Source organism: Gavia stellata, chromosome 10, assembly GCF_030936135.1.
Source record: "Gavia stellata isolate bGavSte3 chromosome 10, bGavSte3.hap2, whole genome shotgun sequence".
Taxonomy (NCBI): Eukaryota; Metazoa; Chordata; class Aves; order Gaviiformes; family Gaviidae; genus Gavia; species Gavia stellata.
The window spans coordinates 7,949,904-7,965,953 of record NC_082603.1 but is presented as its reverse complement, the minus strand read 5'-3'; the positions used below and the strand labels follow the sequence as shown (position 1 = coordinate 7,965,953).

General features: G+C 37.8%; 1 protein-coding gene across 4 annotated transcripts in view; it reads right to left on the bottom strand.

Annotated features, from left to right (window-relative positions):
* DNM3 (dynamin 3) overlaps positions 1-16,050 on the bottom strand; it is a 179,940-nt gene that overhangs the window by 148,582 nt on the left and 15,308 nt on the right. For all 4 annotated transcript variants that reach the window (XM_059821696.1, XM_059821693.1, XM_059821694.1 and 1 more), the window contains exons 2-6: positions 14,202-14,275; positions 4,971-5,120; positions 3,015-3,218; positions 2,471-2,569; positions 1,649-1,809 (exon numbers count right to left, since the gene is read on the bottom strand). In XM_059821696.1, the coding sequence (XP_059677679.1) occupies positions 1,649-1,809; positions 2,471-2,569; positions 3,015-3,218; positions 4,971-5,120; positions 14,202-14,275 (688 nt within the window). The remainder of the gene's footprint in view (positions 1-1,648; positions 1,810-2,470; positions 2,570-3,014; positions 3,219-4,970; positions 5,121-14,201; positions 14,276-16,050) is intronic.

The window sequence follows — 16,050 nt, the reverse complement described above, 5'->3', positions numbered from 1 at the left end:
GTCATATACCAAAATATGTAAACTCAAAATAAAAGTTGTTCAGCAGACCTGACAAGCATAAAATCAAAAGCTGGGGTTTCCCTGGAGCACCACCTTGTGGATGCAGAGAAATTTAAATATTACCTGAAACCACAAACACTAATAGGTGTTTAATATCTTGGGGACGAAACTTAAATAGATCTTCCCATATATAATATTCTACACACAGTAATAGCAACAGAAAACCAACAGTTCATACTGAAATAAGTAAATTTACAAAACGGCTCACAAAAAAGTTAATAGTACATAAAGTAATGCAAGTCAGGACAGACAAGACAGACCAAAGGTATATGCACCTCATGCTTCAGTCTCAAAACTAAGACGCATGGATTAAACTTTCAAGATTTAAAAAGAGGCAAAACATCCTAAACACAGACAAAATTGCAGAATACTGGTGAGGTCTTGCATCCTTCTGAAGACTTTGGTTCTCAGGCACAAATAAATGGCATTAGCATTCTTTTTGAGCGAGTCCAGAGCATGCCATAACCTGGCTGTCAAGCTATAGCTGCAAAGTCACTGTAGCAAGAAATTAAGCAGGCCAGCCACTTAGCTTCCTATCTTGATCAATAACTTTTCTGCTGTTTCCAGCTGCTGTCCAAAATGGACAAAGCCGGGCTGACCTGGTTCCAGACCAATAGCTGCAATTTGACAGTGAACTGGAAAAAACACTATCAAGTTTGACTTGTAGGAATGACAAGAACACTGGTCAGCTGATAAACTAAGTTTAAAAAAAAAAAACAAAACAAAAAATCATAGCATCACCAGTAATTTTAGAGAGGCAGGCATGACTTGATCCTGTCCTCTTCAAACTTGCTAAGATACATCATCATTAGGGTCACATGCTATTCAAGCTAAGGGATGATGCTATGAAAAGAGTAATACCCGAAGACGCAAAAAGGTGAAGAGAATTATATACTCCTCTAAGTCTGCTATAGGCAGCGTCTTCATTAGGACAGTAAGCTATGGGTTCCTCCTCCAGGTAACTGGGAAACAGACCTCTATTTCCTGCTGAAGGAAGCTGTGATCTGACATAGTTTGGCATGGACTCATAGAAATAAACCAAAGCTTTGGGCAAAAATAAAATATAGTGTGAACAAAGTGTTCTGATTACTGTATTCGTCATTTGTATCATTAGTATACAGTACCCTGTTTCTATTAAAAACTACAATAAAGTGTAGATTTTGAGGTTAAAGTACAGACATACAGTGAACCTTCAGGATATATGATTTCTAAAAATGTCGTCTTTTTTTTTTAATTTCTAAATTTGAATTCTAAAAATCCTGTTAAACTAGAAGAAATGTGATAATTAAGGAATAGGGTGGTATACTTCCAGGAAGGGAGACAAATCTTATTTTTTATGTTCATATTCAGTACTCAAGAGAACAGGGGAGTGCAGAACTGTCAGTGAAAGTCAGAAACTACAACTCACAGTAAGTTTTCATATGCTATGTGTAATATACAGCTTTGTTTATTACATTGTGAAAATTACAAAGGTTAAAAGCAGGAAAGAGTAAGTGAGGTTCACTGACAACACTCATTTTAACAAAGATTTTAGACTGGTCCTATCATTATAAAAGCTGCCTTTCACCACAAAGGCTTCAGGCTTTACCTGGTTTAGAACTTTTTGGAGATATGGTGTTCCCATGCGATCTGCCATGTGCCTATATGCTGGGTGGGAAAGAAAGAATTTCCTTTCTGCTAGAAGAGCTGCCTTTATGTCCTTCTTCCCATCAATGTCTTTCTGGCTTCTGTTTACAACACCAATATAACCTAAACCAACACAAAAACAATGAGTAAGTCAATGCAGCTATTGCCTGAGCTACTGAATTCATGTTAAACGGAACTAGACTCCCTCAGTTCAAACAAAACTTTCTAATTTAGGCATTTCAGATATTGTTTACAAGTACTGTAATGACCTCAACAGGTCATTACAAGAGAAGATAGTGGTCTCATCAATAAATTATAACTAGTATTAAAATTCTTTATATTGTTAACAGTATGAACAACTGTGGCAGTAGCTGCCAGAACAATCACATGGAAAATTTCTGGAAGGGGTCAAAACTTGGTTTACAGTGAGATTACCAAAGCTCTGGTGCTTGCTTCTGTCATATGCAAAGGAAAAAAAAAGATTCTTTTGTTACAAGCAACAGCAACCTGGCACAGAAGAGAAAAATGGCTAACAACATGTGCTAACATTTCTTGCTTCCTCTGGAATACGCAGCATATTTTCCAGGTCCAGAAAAAAAATTATTTTACTTGCAGCATATTTTTAGCACAGCTGCCTTTTATATTTGCTGAATAGATGATGAGTTCCTAGCTCTTATCGTTAAGTCCAGCATAACCTCTGATTCACCTCCAGAAGTCCCAAACACCACCCTTATCCAAACCACCTTCTGGATTGCAAAGAATATAGGCATCTGAACATTCTTACCTCTACGAAGAGGGAGTAGTTTGTTTTCTAGAATTTCTCTTGCATCTGTTCCTTCATCCATCAGATCCAATTTTGTGATCACACCGATGGTCCTAAGGCCTGACCAGGGTGGAGGCAGGAGGAAAAAGATAGTGAAGAATCATTTATATTCAGGAACAACAATTACATCTTACAATTCTATAATAACAGATATGTGACGTTCTCAAAGCTTGTATCACACAATACCAGCTACAACTGCAAGTTATGGTATGTCTGGAAAAGAAGGGATCATCATTGCCAGTGCTGAAATGCGTTCCTCAAATCTCTTTAACAAGGCTCGGCATTCCTATGATATGACTGTATAAAATTCATGATGCAAGTATCCAGAAAGCCCATCAGCACCACAGTCCATTTTGTTTAGGTACTACAAAAATTTCTAGATAGGCATTATCCCACTTGCTTATAAGAGATAGTGACAAAATTTTAAAAATATATTTACAGCATCGTTACCTGAATGATACTGAGCTAACAAACACAAAAAGTGGTTACATTCAGTCATGCTTACCTTGAGGGTCCACTTCTTTAGCTAACTTCAGTGCATCTGAGTTGGCCAGATCAGTGTTAGCTGGAGTCACAGCCAGTATCAGACAGTTTTCTCGAGAGATGAACTGCATTATCATGTCTCTGATCTGTTGCTCAATATCTGGAGGCTGATCCCCTACTGGCACTTTAGTGATTCCCGGCAAATCAATAAGAGTCAGGCTTAATACTGTATGGAAAACACAGGATCATAAAACTGGTCAGCACACCAAACATGGGTCTACACATCTATGGCTGCAGACCAATTTTAGTGACATAAAACCCCACATAATTACCTTTATAGATACATAAATATTGTCAGTAGTTCAACCAAAATGCCTGACAGTCTGAAAAGTACACTTGTTTACCTGTTGATCTTTCATCTCTGGATTTATTAGTACTATTTAATATTTTAAACATCTTAACTGGCATAGAAGAATGATACTTACACTGAATATCCTTGAAGGCTCGTAGGCAAATGAACATGGCTTTCTGAGCTTTTTCCACCAACCAGAGCACATACAACAGACCATTCCCACTGCATCTTTCAAATCAACACAAAACAGGCTTTTTTTTTTAAAAAAAAAAAAAAAGACAGTCCTTCTCTGACCATGCTTTCAACAGTGTCTCCAATCAAGAAATTCCCAAAAAAGTCAATAGCTAGCCTAACTTACATTGCAAAATTGTTGTTAAGGGGTTTTGGAGTATGTTTGTTTTGGGGTTTTGTTTTTTTTTGTTTAACTCTGTAATTTTTTAAGAGAAGTAAGAAACATGAAAAAGTTTATCTATTAAGAAAACCTGTTTTGCTCTGGCATGATTTCCACAGTACAGGCCACAATGCCAACTAGAAGCATCCTAGCCTGTTCAGCCAGTACTGAGGTAACAGGGTATCCTTTAGACAAATGAGAAAAATGCGATTCCTAGAAAGGAAACACCAGAAGTATATTTGGGGTCTGGCTAATAAAGACAACAGTTGCTGAACTAAAAGACTGATCCTAATAAAACAAAGGAAGAGCATTAAGTAGGAAATTTTCACTTTCTCCTGGAGTCAGCATGTTCAACAAATATGCTTTGAGGCAGGGCATTTAGTTCAGCTCCTCTCCAGTTGGCTGCCACATCTGTATAGCAGCGAAGGGCTCGGGGCATATGTAGAGCCAAGGCTGCTCATGGTATATCAAAGGGAGGTTCAGCATCTATAATTACCTCTCCTCTTATTTTAATCTTTCTGTCCTTTGATTCGCAATGAAGACATCAGATGAGGTGGTTAGAAAAATGAAGTGCTTCAGCCAAACATACCACTTTTCTCGTGTATCAAGACAGATTCAATGCAAAACATTTTCTCTAGATTGCCTTCATTAAATTGGGCAGATGGCAACCAGAGGAACTTTGATCTATACTGGAGGTCTACAACAGAAAGCAGCTTCAAACACCATTATCATCTAAATGTATTTTTAGTGACAGCCAACAATAAACATCCAATAGGGCAGGGAGACATAATGACTTTCTAGATCACTGATCAGGGAATCCATCTGGAGGGTGGCAAAAAGAAGTTTTGCCACTAAGTCTCCCATCTCATATCATTTGTCTTTACTAGTGAGCTGCTAACTAATGGAATATGTACTGGGGGAGAGATTAGCTTCATCCTGATGCAGAGTGAGAATATTTTTAAATCATGAGAATATTAAATGGGACAGAGAGTCTACGTTCTGCCCAGCTGTAGTGGCAAAAGCTCTCCACTGTAGAGTGGTTTTGTAACACAGGAAAAGTTGAGGATTCTTCCAGATATATATCCACTTCTGGCTCAACTCAATCTCAGAAGTTTTTTCATCCCAGAAGACTTCTGATCGAGCATTAAGAACACATACAAAAGGAGATAGCTAGACAGACAGACCTAAAAAATACATTACATGACAGAAATGTGAAGTAGAATGATTTCACCTACCATGTGGAGAATATATTCTTAAATTAATAGGAATTGAAGAAATGCCTTTGTTCACTCCTGTTATTCTATCTGTTTCTACTTCGATTTCCTGACGAACTTCATCAAAATCAGTAAATTTCCTCCCTTTGCAGTGTAGAAATTCAGCATACTCTGAAAAATATCAATAACAACTCTGTATTTCACAGGCTTACTGGCTTAGACACCCACTTTCAAGCCCCTAGTATTCTTCAGATGTGTATGCACAAAAGGATGTCATCATGGATATCAGGAAAGCGTTATATATGAGCACATGCTATAGGTATGATTGCACAGACAAAAGCCAGCCTACAACAAGAAAGCATTAGTTAAAAAGTCAAGTTGACTGGACATGATTTACTGCTTTTATCTTTAGCATGTCATCTTCTGGAACAACCTGAAAGATTCAGATAGATACCATTTACATTAATAGAATAAGGAACAGATTGTGAATCAGATTCTGAGTTTTCATCTGATTACATTTGCCTGTAATACATCAATAAATTGAAGAAAAGTAATTCAAGTTCTGTATCATGAAAGATTATTAGCATTTGTTTTCAAAAATCTACCAGGCCGTGTTACACATGATTTTAACAAGAGAGTTCTGTACTTTTTTACATCATGAGAATAAAATCACTTAAAACCACTGTAATGTTTCTAAACACAACTTCTCATTTCCTAAAGACTTCTTGTAGTCTAAATCCAAACACGCTTAAGAAGTTCATAAAGACTTTTATAGCTATGGCTGTGATTTTGCTGAAGTGGGAGAACACAATGAATTCCTAAGTCTTCAATATCATACAACTTGCCCTCTTACGTTAAAAGGGTATCAACCAGGACTCGGGGATAGATACAGTCTAATATGTTAGACTCCAACTTGACACTAGGTCCCTGTTTCAACTCTTGAATCCAAATACTGATACTAACTATTGTATCCTTCTAAATTTCCGGCCCTAGAGGTACATAACCAAAATCACATCTCAGGATTTTAAAACTGGAGTTTCTTCCTTCAAATAGGGCACAACAGAACACAAAAGTTTATCTCACATAGGAAGGCTGTAATCAGAAATAATGACATAAATGGTAATCACATACACAAGCTCATATCCTGACCCCACAAGGTCTAAGCAGTAGGACTGGAGAAAGGCTGGACAGACCTGTGTATGTTCATTTCATCCCGCAATCAAGGCCTGATCTCAAAGTTCCATTTAGGTGTTTCTTCCCTAGAAAATGTTCCTTGGTATAAAGCCCTCAAACATCAGGGCAAAGAGCTTGCTTAGTACTCAAAGAAGGAACAGCAGCTCAGGAGACCTGATCTGAGAATGCAGATTAATACAGGGCCTTATGTACCAGTACTGAAGTCTGTGTCCCAAAAATCACTTTATTACTATTGTTGACAGAGCTGTTAAAAAAAAAAAAAATAGTCAAAACCACACATGAAACCATAACAGTAGTTAAAACAAACTAAAAGCCAAAAAAGGAGAGAGAGGAGGGGAAAACAAACACCGACCTTTCTGTGCTACAATACCATAATCCCTCCAGATTCAAAGTGTGAGGGACAGGGAAACCCACCCTTGTTAAAACAAAAATAATACATCTCTTATTTTAAAAATAAGGGAGCACCTAACAAAAACCTCCATCTTGCTTTTAACAACTTAAGAATTCCAGAATATCTTCTATTCTTTTTTAGCTCTAGCAGCAAAATGACAACGAACGGGGGGTTTGTATGTTTCACAACTGTTTATTAAAAAAACAAGGAATATTCAAATACTTCAAAGTGAAAGGTAATATGGTACACAAAATATCTCAGTTGCTTTAGTACATTTGAGAATTCACATTTGTAAAAATTGTCATCTGAAAGTCAGAAAATAGCTACCTACTGAAAAAAAGAGCTGACACAAGTGGTTCTTATTTTGTTCCAGTTCTTCGTGCACTGCTCCTGGCATAAAATAAAATGTATTCTCCTTAGTTACATTTTTTTTTTTTCCAGTGGTTCATCAGATTTTCTCAAAAAGATATTTCAAAATTCCATAATTAATACTTGGTGCCTAGTTGTAATCAGTTGACTGATTCACCTGATAGTCAAGGAAGCTTTTCTCTTTGTTCCATTTAACACTCAAGAACAGAAAAAAGTCCCTATGTGAAATGGCTTCAAGGTAATTCAAATGAAAATGTTTACTACTTTTTAGCTGTGTTAATATTTCTCAGTAGCTCATTCCTCCCAGTGACATCTGTGGTCCCATGAGTTCTAAAGGAATAGACTTTACAACAGTTCATAACCTGTGGTGCCACGCACAGCCTACGGAATAAAAATTCAAATGAACAAGCAACGCTTTGTTTTGCTCCTTTCAGTCCTTAGCCTGTCCTTGGCAATGATGCCTTTAGCCAGACTGGATAAGCACATGCTTTAAAGCAATCTGCAGTTTTCAGCTTTCATATACAGAAGACTACTAGGAAAATATTTTATTTACATTTTTGTGGGAATGGACATGAAGCCAGACAAGAAAAAGTGATCCTGCCTAATGTCTAGTTTTCAGACATGTACTTTCTCTATAAAACTGAAGTTACATTAAGAGAAAGAACAATTAGATAAAAATTTACAACATTGTCTTTGCATGGAGAATACTTTTCCCCCCCCAACTCATTCAAAGCACCTTGGATAACACAGAATGAAAAAGCTACCATAGCATAGTTCTCTTTAGTGCCTCCAACCACAAGTGTCATGATAAGTGATTATTTCACTCTTCAATTTCGATTAAATTAGACAAATCATACAAACAAGTGTTATAGGATAACATTTTCAAAAATGTTCCTCATTTTTCCTGTGAGTTATTTCTCCCTATGTTTTTATCATTTAATCTAGCACAATGTTATATTGTTATTAACAATAAATAGCCATTGTTGTTTTCAAACCATTTAAATTACATACACACTTGAGATCTTTCAAAAATCTGTCTCTGTAGCTTAGAGAGCCCAGTTAGGTACACCATGTGATGAGACATGGAACAGCCCTTAGAAATACATAAGATAATTTTAAAACCCTTACTGAACTCAAGATAAAAGACACCTACCACACCTTTATTTACAAGCCTGCTACCCTGTAAGAAAAAAATAAATTTGACTCATATGATGGGGTTTTTTCCCTTGAAGAATTTGTTTTGGCTGCTATTCATCTCAAGTACCTTTCAGATTGTTAGTTAATAACTAATCACAGATTTATTTTTCCTAAAAGTGGACTCTGACTAATTTTTCTGCCACCTTTCTCTATTATCTTTTTGAAGATGGGCAAATATAGAGCCATTTTTCCAGCCTTTCAGTGAGGGGATTCCATCTTTCCTGATGTCACTGAGCATCAACGTGGGATCAAGGAAATAAAACCTTCCAGGCAAAACCACTCGTAAAATCAAGTATTCGTGGGTACAATTCATTTGTCCCAACATGAGCTGAAGCCCATACCCAGTTTGAGTGTGCTGATGGGAGAACTGGCTGAGCCCTCAAACCCATGCTGCCAGACCTCAGCAGTCAGGGCCGATCAGCTCAGGTTATTCCAGGCACTGTTACTAGTACATGCATGCAGACAGCAGCAAGGGAGATTTGCCGTTGTAAAGGAAGATTTGCAGTTTCTGCAACCTTACACTAACAGTTTAAATTCAGGTTTCAGACCTGCAGCACTACCCCTCTTCCAGCATATCAGTCCTATTTGGGTAACAAGTCTTTCACTGTCTCAGGAAGGGATCACCAGTCACTACCAGCTTTTCCCCATGGTGATATCACCTTTTTAGCTTTTGGGGTATGCACCTTCCACATCCTTACAGGTCTCTACAGCATGTCCATTTGTCATCTGAATGAGTAGAGTGGGCTCCAGAAAACAGCAGCCACTGTCTTCCTTTCCTCCCTGCAAAGTGCCCAGTCTCTCCCCTGTTACTGGCACTGTGGCACCTTTCTAGTTTTTGTCCTTGAAGACCTCCAAATGCCTTCCTTCTGATGAAGTCTCTAAGATCATTGTGTTAGCTGAAACAGCAATCTAAATTCTTTTTATAAATTTTTCATTTTCTGTTAGAGGATTGGTTTTGCCACCAGATGGCAATAAACGATGGGTATGCTTGAGTAGTTGCCTCACAATAAAAGATACTTGCACTTAAGCTCAGCAACTTCAGTAGAAGAGAGCATCTGCAAGACTTCAGAAAAAAGTCAGAATGTCTTTTGAACCTTATGGTGATTTGCTTTCCACTTAGTGTTCTAATTAGCAGAACTGGAACAAATGTGGGTATTGTACGTATGACTCATTAATCTAAAAATGTCCACCTCAATAATTACTTTCAAAATCTGTTAATGTAACACTTCTTTAGCAAAGAGACTGAAGCAAGACTATGAAGCAAATCTGAAATTCCTCCAAAAACAGTTATCAAAATGAGGAAAATAACCCTCCTAGAGCCAAGATATTCTAACATGTAAATAACAAATAACAAGATTTATATAGCAGGCAATGTATTTTTAACAAACAGAAGACCTACAACGAAGGCTTCACCCAAAACCTAAGTACATTTTCTGTTGTCACTGCTCGTTAAAAAGCATACTACCCAGTCTCAAGAAATCTAGATAATTATTTGACTTCCACAGGCAGGAGAAAGCACAGCAAGAGGAAGAACAGATTGCCTAAGGTTATACAGAATGTGTGGCAACAGGAAAAAAAAAAAAACAGAGAGAAAAAAACCCCAAGCCACCTCTCAAGACCTTCTCAGGTGTTTCAAGTCCTTACCTTCCCAAAGCTTACTCAGCAGCACCATTTTAAAGTCTCCATTAACTCCTACAAAAAGTATTTGATCTTACTGATGTATTAGATCAAAGAATAACCAAGCTAGGAATTATACTGAAAGTTGTGAAACAAAAACTTAGGATGTTTAAGAAACAGGTTTTAACATATAAATGAAGGCATACCAACTCAAAGTAAGAAAAACCCACCGGCTCACTAGCCCTCCTTTAAGAAATTATGGTAACACATAACAAATAGCTACAGATTAGCATGCTTACTGGCAAAACTTGCCGAGAGAAGATTAAGAGTTGAAATGGAACTAATGTACCTTATGCAGAATTCAGTTATGTTGCTCCAAGACTACTGAACACTAATGCAGCCCTAAAATTCTTGTCCTAGGTCAGCTGGGTGCCAACACTTATATTTTGAAGACACACAGGGAAAAATGCTTCTAAAAGCACTACAGGAATACATAACATAATGCATTCCTCCTCCTGAAAAGGAATCATGAGTAAGAAAGTGAGAGACCAGCACTCTACACTCATTGGTAACTGCTGAAATATCACAACAGTTTAGCATTTAAAATAAATGCTGTCTGGTGAGAAAGAATGAGCTCCCTGTATCTTACGCAGCAGCAGTCAAATACTAAAAGAACCAGCATGTCTTTTGCCTGAATTTAGACATCATACTCTCACAAAATAAACTGCCCTCACACCCAACTTCTCACCCAGGAAAAGAGCAGGTGGAATCCCTCCCATGTACATCCTCTGAATGGCTAAGCTAATTTATCACAGCTACTTTGACTGTCTTGTAAAACCTGACCTTCACCATCAGATAGCCTCCCAGCTAACAGCACCCTGTCCACACCTGTGCCTTCCAAAAACTCACTGAATTGCATCTTCCCAGACGGGACTATTTTCTCCAAAACCATTCTCTACTCTCCTTCAGAGACTAGCAACAACAAAGGTACAAGAGTCTTGTTAGACCTGACACTAGACATTCCCAATGCTGTGGAATTGCCCGGGGGCCAAATGCAGTGACCAGAGAGAAGAACATCAAGCTGCACCTGGATTGTTTAGCGTGCTTGATGTCAGATGGGAACCTTTTTTCAGTTGTGACTTCTGGGTGGGAAACAAAGCTGCATTACCAGAATTTAGGTCTGTTTGTTACAGAACAAAGACTGCATACTTATTTGGTTCAATTCTCTCTTTCAGCAAGACATTGTATATGCCATTTTTCTTCAGCAGAGAGGAGCAACTAACCTGAAAACATGAGATGATGCGCAAGAATGAAAAATTGTGACCCTACCTACAGGAGTGTCAATGAACTACTTTGGGACAAGTAATGAGTATCAGCCTCTCACTGCAAGAAGAAAGCCACCTTGGAGCCTCAAAATATTTACAAGATGAAAATTTTTTTTTTTCCCCCCTTTCTCCTCTAGGCAGTACAGTAGTTTATTGGATACAGGCCACATTAAGAATTCCATTTGAAATGCAGCTGGTCAATCCCAAAAGAGACTCAAAGTAGGATAGTCAAGAACAAGTCAGAGTCCTTCAGAGGACTGTAAATTATTTTTAACATCCATATTTTGACTTATACTATGCTACTAGGTATTTCTCACATTATCAAACTCGGAGGAAAATAGTCACAACTACTATACACTGTCTTGTCAGTTGCAGTATTTAATTAAAACCTTTGTCTTTGCCACCAAGATTTCAGCAGAGTACAGTATATGCATGGATGTGGAAATGTAAATGGCGTAAAGCCATTTAGGAATTGTACTGTTCCCACCAAAAAATGTTAGTAATTAAAGGAGGTCAACAGGTCACTGCAAAATAGCTTTGTACTAATTACACATAATTTTTTAAAAAAGAGGAAGTAAACAAAATTCTAAAAAAAGAAAAATACTCCACATCTCATGAGATAAATTTCTTAGTATTGAATCGTTTCATGTTACCCCTTGCATATTTGCATTTTTAAAGGGCATAAAGAGACCAGCTCTTTACCCAGATGTGTCAGATCTTTCAGATGTTGGACGGTCCCTGATAACTCCTCACATCCAAATCCTGCTGTACCCTTCCATGACATGTCCAACCCTAATAATGAGTGGCCAAAGTTTCCTCTTATTTGGGTGTGCACAAATGTCTAAGCTGCCAATCTTTATCCCTTAGTGCAATGACTCAAAGTTAAATGAAGCTTTAACCTCTTCCGTCAATCAAATTCACATTCCAAAATGATTCTCAACCAGTTCCAAAATGTTGCTAAAATATCTTGCAGTCATCTCTGCATGCCTGTATGTTACAGTATATAGAAAGTGCCCCCTCCCTCCCAAGGAATACTATAAAGATTAAGAATAGTTACTTCTAAAAAAGTCAAGATAAATCCCAGGATTAGAGATCAGTTAAGCTTGCTACAGCAGCAAGAACCTGATACAGTCCTCTAATTACTTTCTATAACATTTTAGATAATTATGGACTTGATAAAAATCAGTCCAGCATCTGTTTCCTGTAAAAGAACACTGTGCTTCTCTAAGCAGTTTTCTTTATTTTCTTTTTTTAAAATTAGTTCAGAAAGAGAAAGGTGGCTTAAAAGATAAAGTTATTTGGAATTTCACCACTGAGAACAACAACAACAGAACAAAGTTTAAAGAAAGTAATAAAATAATTAAAGCCTGCATTTTAAAGGGCTTGGCATCTAATCCCAAACAAGAAATACACAGCATTTCCCAAAGGGAGAAATATGTCTTGACATCCAGGAAACACGAAATTAGGCTGAAGCTCAGTTCTCCAGAATTTTTAAAGTTTTTGTTGTGTTATTTAAGTTATAATGAACAACTACTTTTCAGCAGAGAAGGTACCTATACGAAAACCTAGAGGCCCACCTAAAGCTAGTAATACTATGTGAACATTAACGGGGAAAATACCAGAAAGAGAAAGAAGCCCTTTCATTGTCCCCTTAACCAAGGGACATAGATGATTTTATGAAATAGAGCAATACAGACCAGCCGGGATAAGTTTAGGGTGGGTGTCTAAGAATAAGCATTTAACCACTTGAGGTTAAGAGTTTACTCAATAATTCATATGTCCCCACAGTTTAGTCATTTTGTTAGGAATGCCAGCACAGAGCTTGCTTCTTTTCTTTCTTCTGCTCTTACATGGTGCTGGGAAAATTAGGTGAAGATTCTCCGTAGCTAGGCCTTATTCATGGATTTCTGCATGCTCTGTCAGAGATCAAAAGCCAGATATGCAGAAATGGCAAGTGTTCATATCTCCAACTAAAATGAACTTGATCTTTTAATACATATAAAACACTGTAAGATATTACACACTTGAAAATCCTAAAGTTTCTAAGCTAAGCATACAGAAATACTGGATTCCATGTTTTTTCCTTTCTCTTCCACCATATAAACACTATGGAAAAGTTCATAGGGGCATTGAAAATATGAATGCGCTTTACAAGCAGTAATTCAGAAAAAAACCCTGGACCCTAGGTAGACTGAAGTCTACCTTACTGCTGAACAACAAAAAGACCTTTTTGGAAAAAAATGCACACAAAAACTTAATTACATCTCAAACATAGGGACAGACTAAAGTTCTACAGGCAGCTTCAATTTTGTTTCTTCCCCAGCTTCATCGTATTCCATAATTTAAAGAGCACTTCTTATTTTTAAATGCTGTTTTGGTGTTACTTCATTTCTTTTTACTATTTTAAGTAGAAGTCAATAGTAAACCAGTGATTTTATTGCTTACATTGGTTTAGAAGCAACAGCAACAACAAAAAAATTTGATGGAAAACCATAGGTGCTTTTATGTACGCTAGGGAACTGAGATACACAACTGCAGATTAAGTGCCCCTTGGAAGAGTAAGAAGTGGTGAATTCTGATGAAAGATCTCAATACATCACATAGCTTAGTGGTATACACATACTGTATTCTTATTTTTGACCACACAAATACAGAGAAGCCTTGTTCTCCCCCAGTCTACTTTCTGCTCTACTTAGTGCAGTGAGCCAACCAAAAAAGACAAGTCACAAAAACAAGCTGTGTGGAATCAAATCTGTGTGCACTGGAGCAAGAGTCAAAGGCAGAAGTACAGCAATTTTGGTGTGTTAACTAACACAACTGTAAAGCTCATCAAGAAATTAATATATCAAAGCTAATTTCTAAAACACTTTGTATGTAATAATGTTTCTCCACTGCTTCAAGTTTGATCTTGGATTAAATTTACTATGTGCTATTTACTATTAAATTTAGTATGTGCTCTGATTTTACTGTTTTCCCAGATAGAACAATGAGATTAGTTAGTCTTGAGCATACAGTTTTGAGGCAGTGGGCCTTTGTTCCAGACAGTCTAGTTGCACCTTTCTTCACACTGCTTAAGTTTTCCTAATTTTTTTTTTTTGCTCCTGCTGAAGTACATCAGCACTTTGTCCAGGCATTGAAGCACGAAGAGAGAGAGATTACCTGTTTTGGCAGTGATGAGTTGCAAGACCAATGGTCGTCTTGTAACAATTCCAGAACCTCGTGGAAGAAAATCCCTGGAAGCATTAAAAGAAAAAAGTTACTACCCAGAAAGCACTGTCCAGTTACATAAGATATTGGACTCATTTGGAACCTCCCCCTATACCTTCAGCTGCAATCAAAATGGAAAGTTGGTGGGGACAGATTTACGTCAAACACTAATATGAAGTAGAGCTGTTAATTTTGGTTTGAGATAACAGTAGGTCATTAGACAATTATGTATTAAAACTAAATTACTGTCTTGAGGCATTGCCAATTCTCTTTCTTCATAACCATCATACATAACATTTCAAAACTCACCTTGCGTAGTAAGAGTACCTGAAGCCATGCCCACATTTATCAGCTCTCTAAATAAATGTGTCCTCACCCTGTACTTGATTTGAAGAGGATATGGGCATATGAATAGATGCACTCATACACCACACCAAAGCTCTGGCCAAACCAAACTGCCAGCACTCTGCACCTACTCCTTCACACACTTAACTTCTGCCAGTTCAAATCCCCAAATAACTTTTCCAGCAACACATCTGCCCAGAAGTTTTTGAGTGAAAGCTGAACCCTAGAAGTACTCTGGGACAGCAGGAGGAAGTGTCCTTGGACCAGAAAGCAAGCAATGAAGCAAAGACAGCAACTCTGTCATATCATTATGCATCCCCATGATCCTTTCCATGCCTCCAAAGAGAGGGAAACTCCCTATGCAACTGAAACCCTAGAAAAACTTTGAACCAATTGTTAGTTCAAAGCCAATGATCCGAAACCCAAAGCAAAATAACAGACTTTTTCTCCCAGGGTATTCCACAGTTGCCATACCCATTAAACTCTTACAAACCTTGAGATAAGGTTCAGTGAGGGACTTTGAAGAGTGCTCCCTTCAAATAAGCATCTTCAGAGGAATAAAATTCAGAGGTAAACAGACAGTTTCACAATCAGTTTGAGCTCATTGAAATGCCCTCTTTTTTCCTGCCTTAGCACTGATGCTGAATCACCTTCTTGCCCGCTTTAGCAGCATTACTAACTCACCTCTCTGGCTCAGGTGAAAAGCAATACAGCAAACGGTTAGGGCATGAATTTTCAGTCAAATTGCAGAGCTGATCTGGGTGACTGTGTTGTCACATGTGCTAATGCCAGTATGAAGGGTGAGGCAGGAATGTGCAGTGTGTTTGGGAGGGGCGGGAAGAAGGACAAAAGAGTCAAAGGAAGAAAGATACAGCCCTGTCAGCCTTTTAGACAGAACTGCTTAGATGGGACTGCTCAAGCCACTTGAAAAACCATATCTTACCTATTGCATATCTTCATATTGACCTTGTGCTATTTAACAGATGGCTGATTTTAGCAGTTCCTTTAAGGCAGCACACAAACCTACAAGGTTTAAAACAAGCCTAGAGGGCACACCCGTGAAAAATAAAACACATAAATATTTCATCAAACTTCAGTATATTATTTGTGCAAACCAGAGGATATGAGGTCTGAGGAGTCCCAGGTCAAGACAGGCTCAGGAATGCAACAACAGTGAACCTCTTTCCACAAGTGCCAATAAGGTAACAAAGCTTTGGTAGCTTACAGAAGAGAAATACGGCAACTCTATCCATGACAAAAGCTCTGAAGATTTCCTTCCCAACCCAACATCTCGACATTAAAAAAAAAAAAAAAAAAAAAATAAATAAATCACATAAGCAAGCAGTTCTAAGGCTCTGAGGAACAAGACAAGCTGTCAGCTGTGCCCCACACCACTTTGGACATCCCCAGCATTTTGAATGAACAATGTTGATTTCTAGGTAAAATAAAAGTCTCA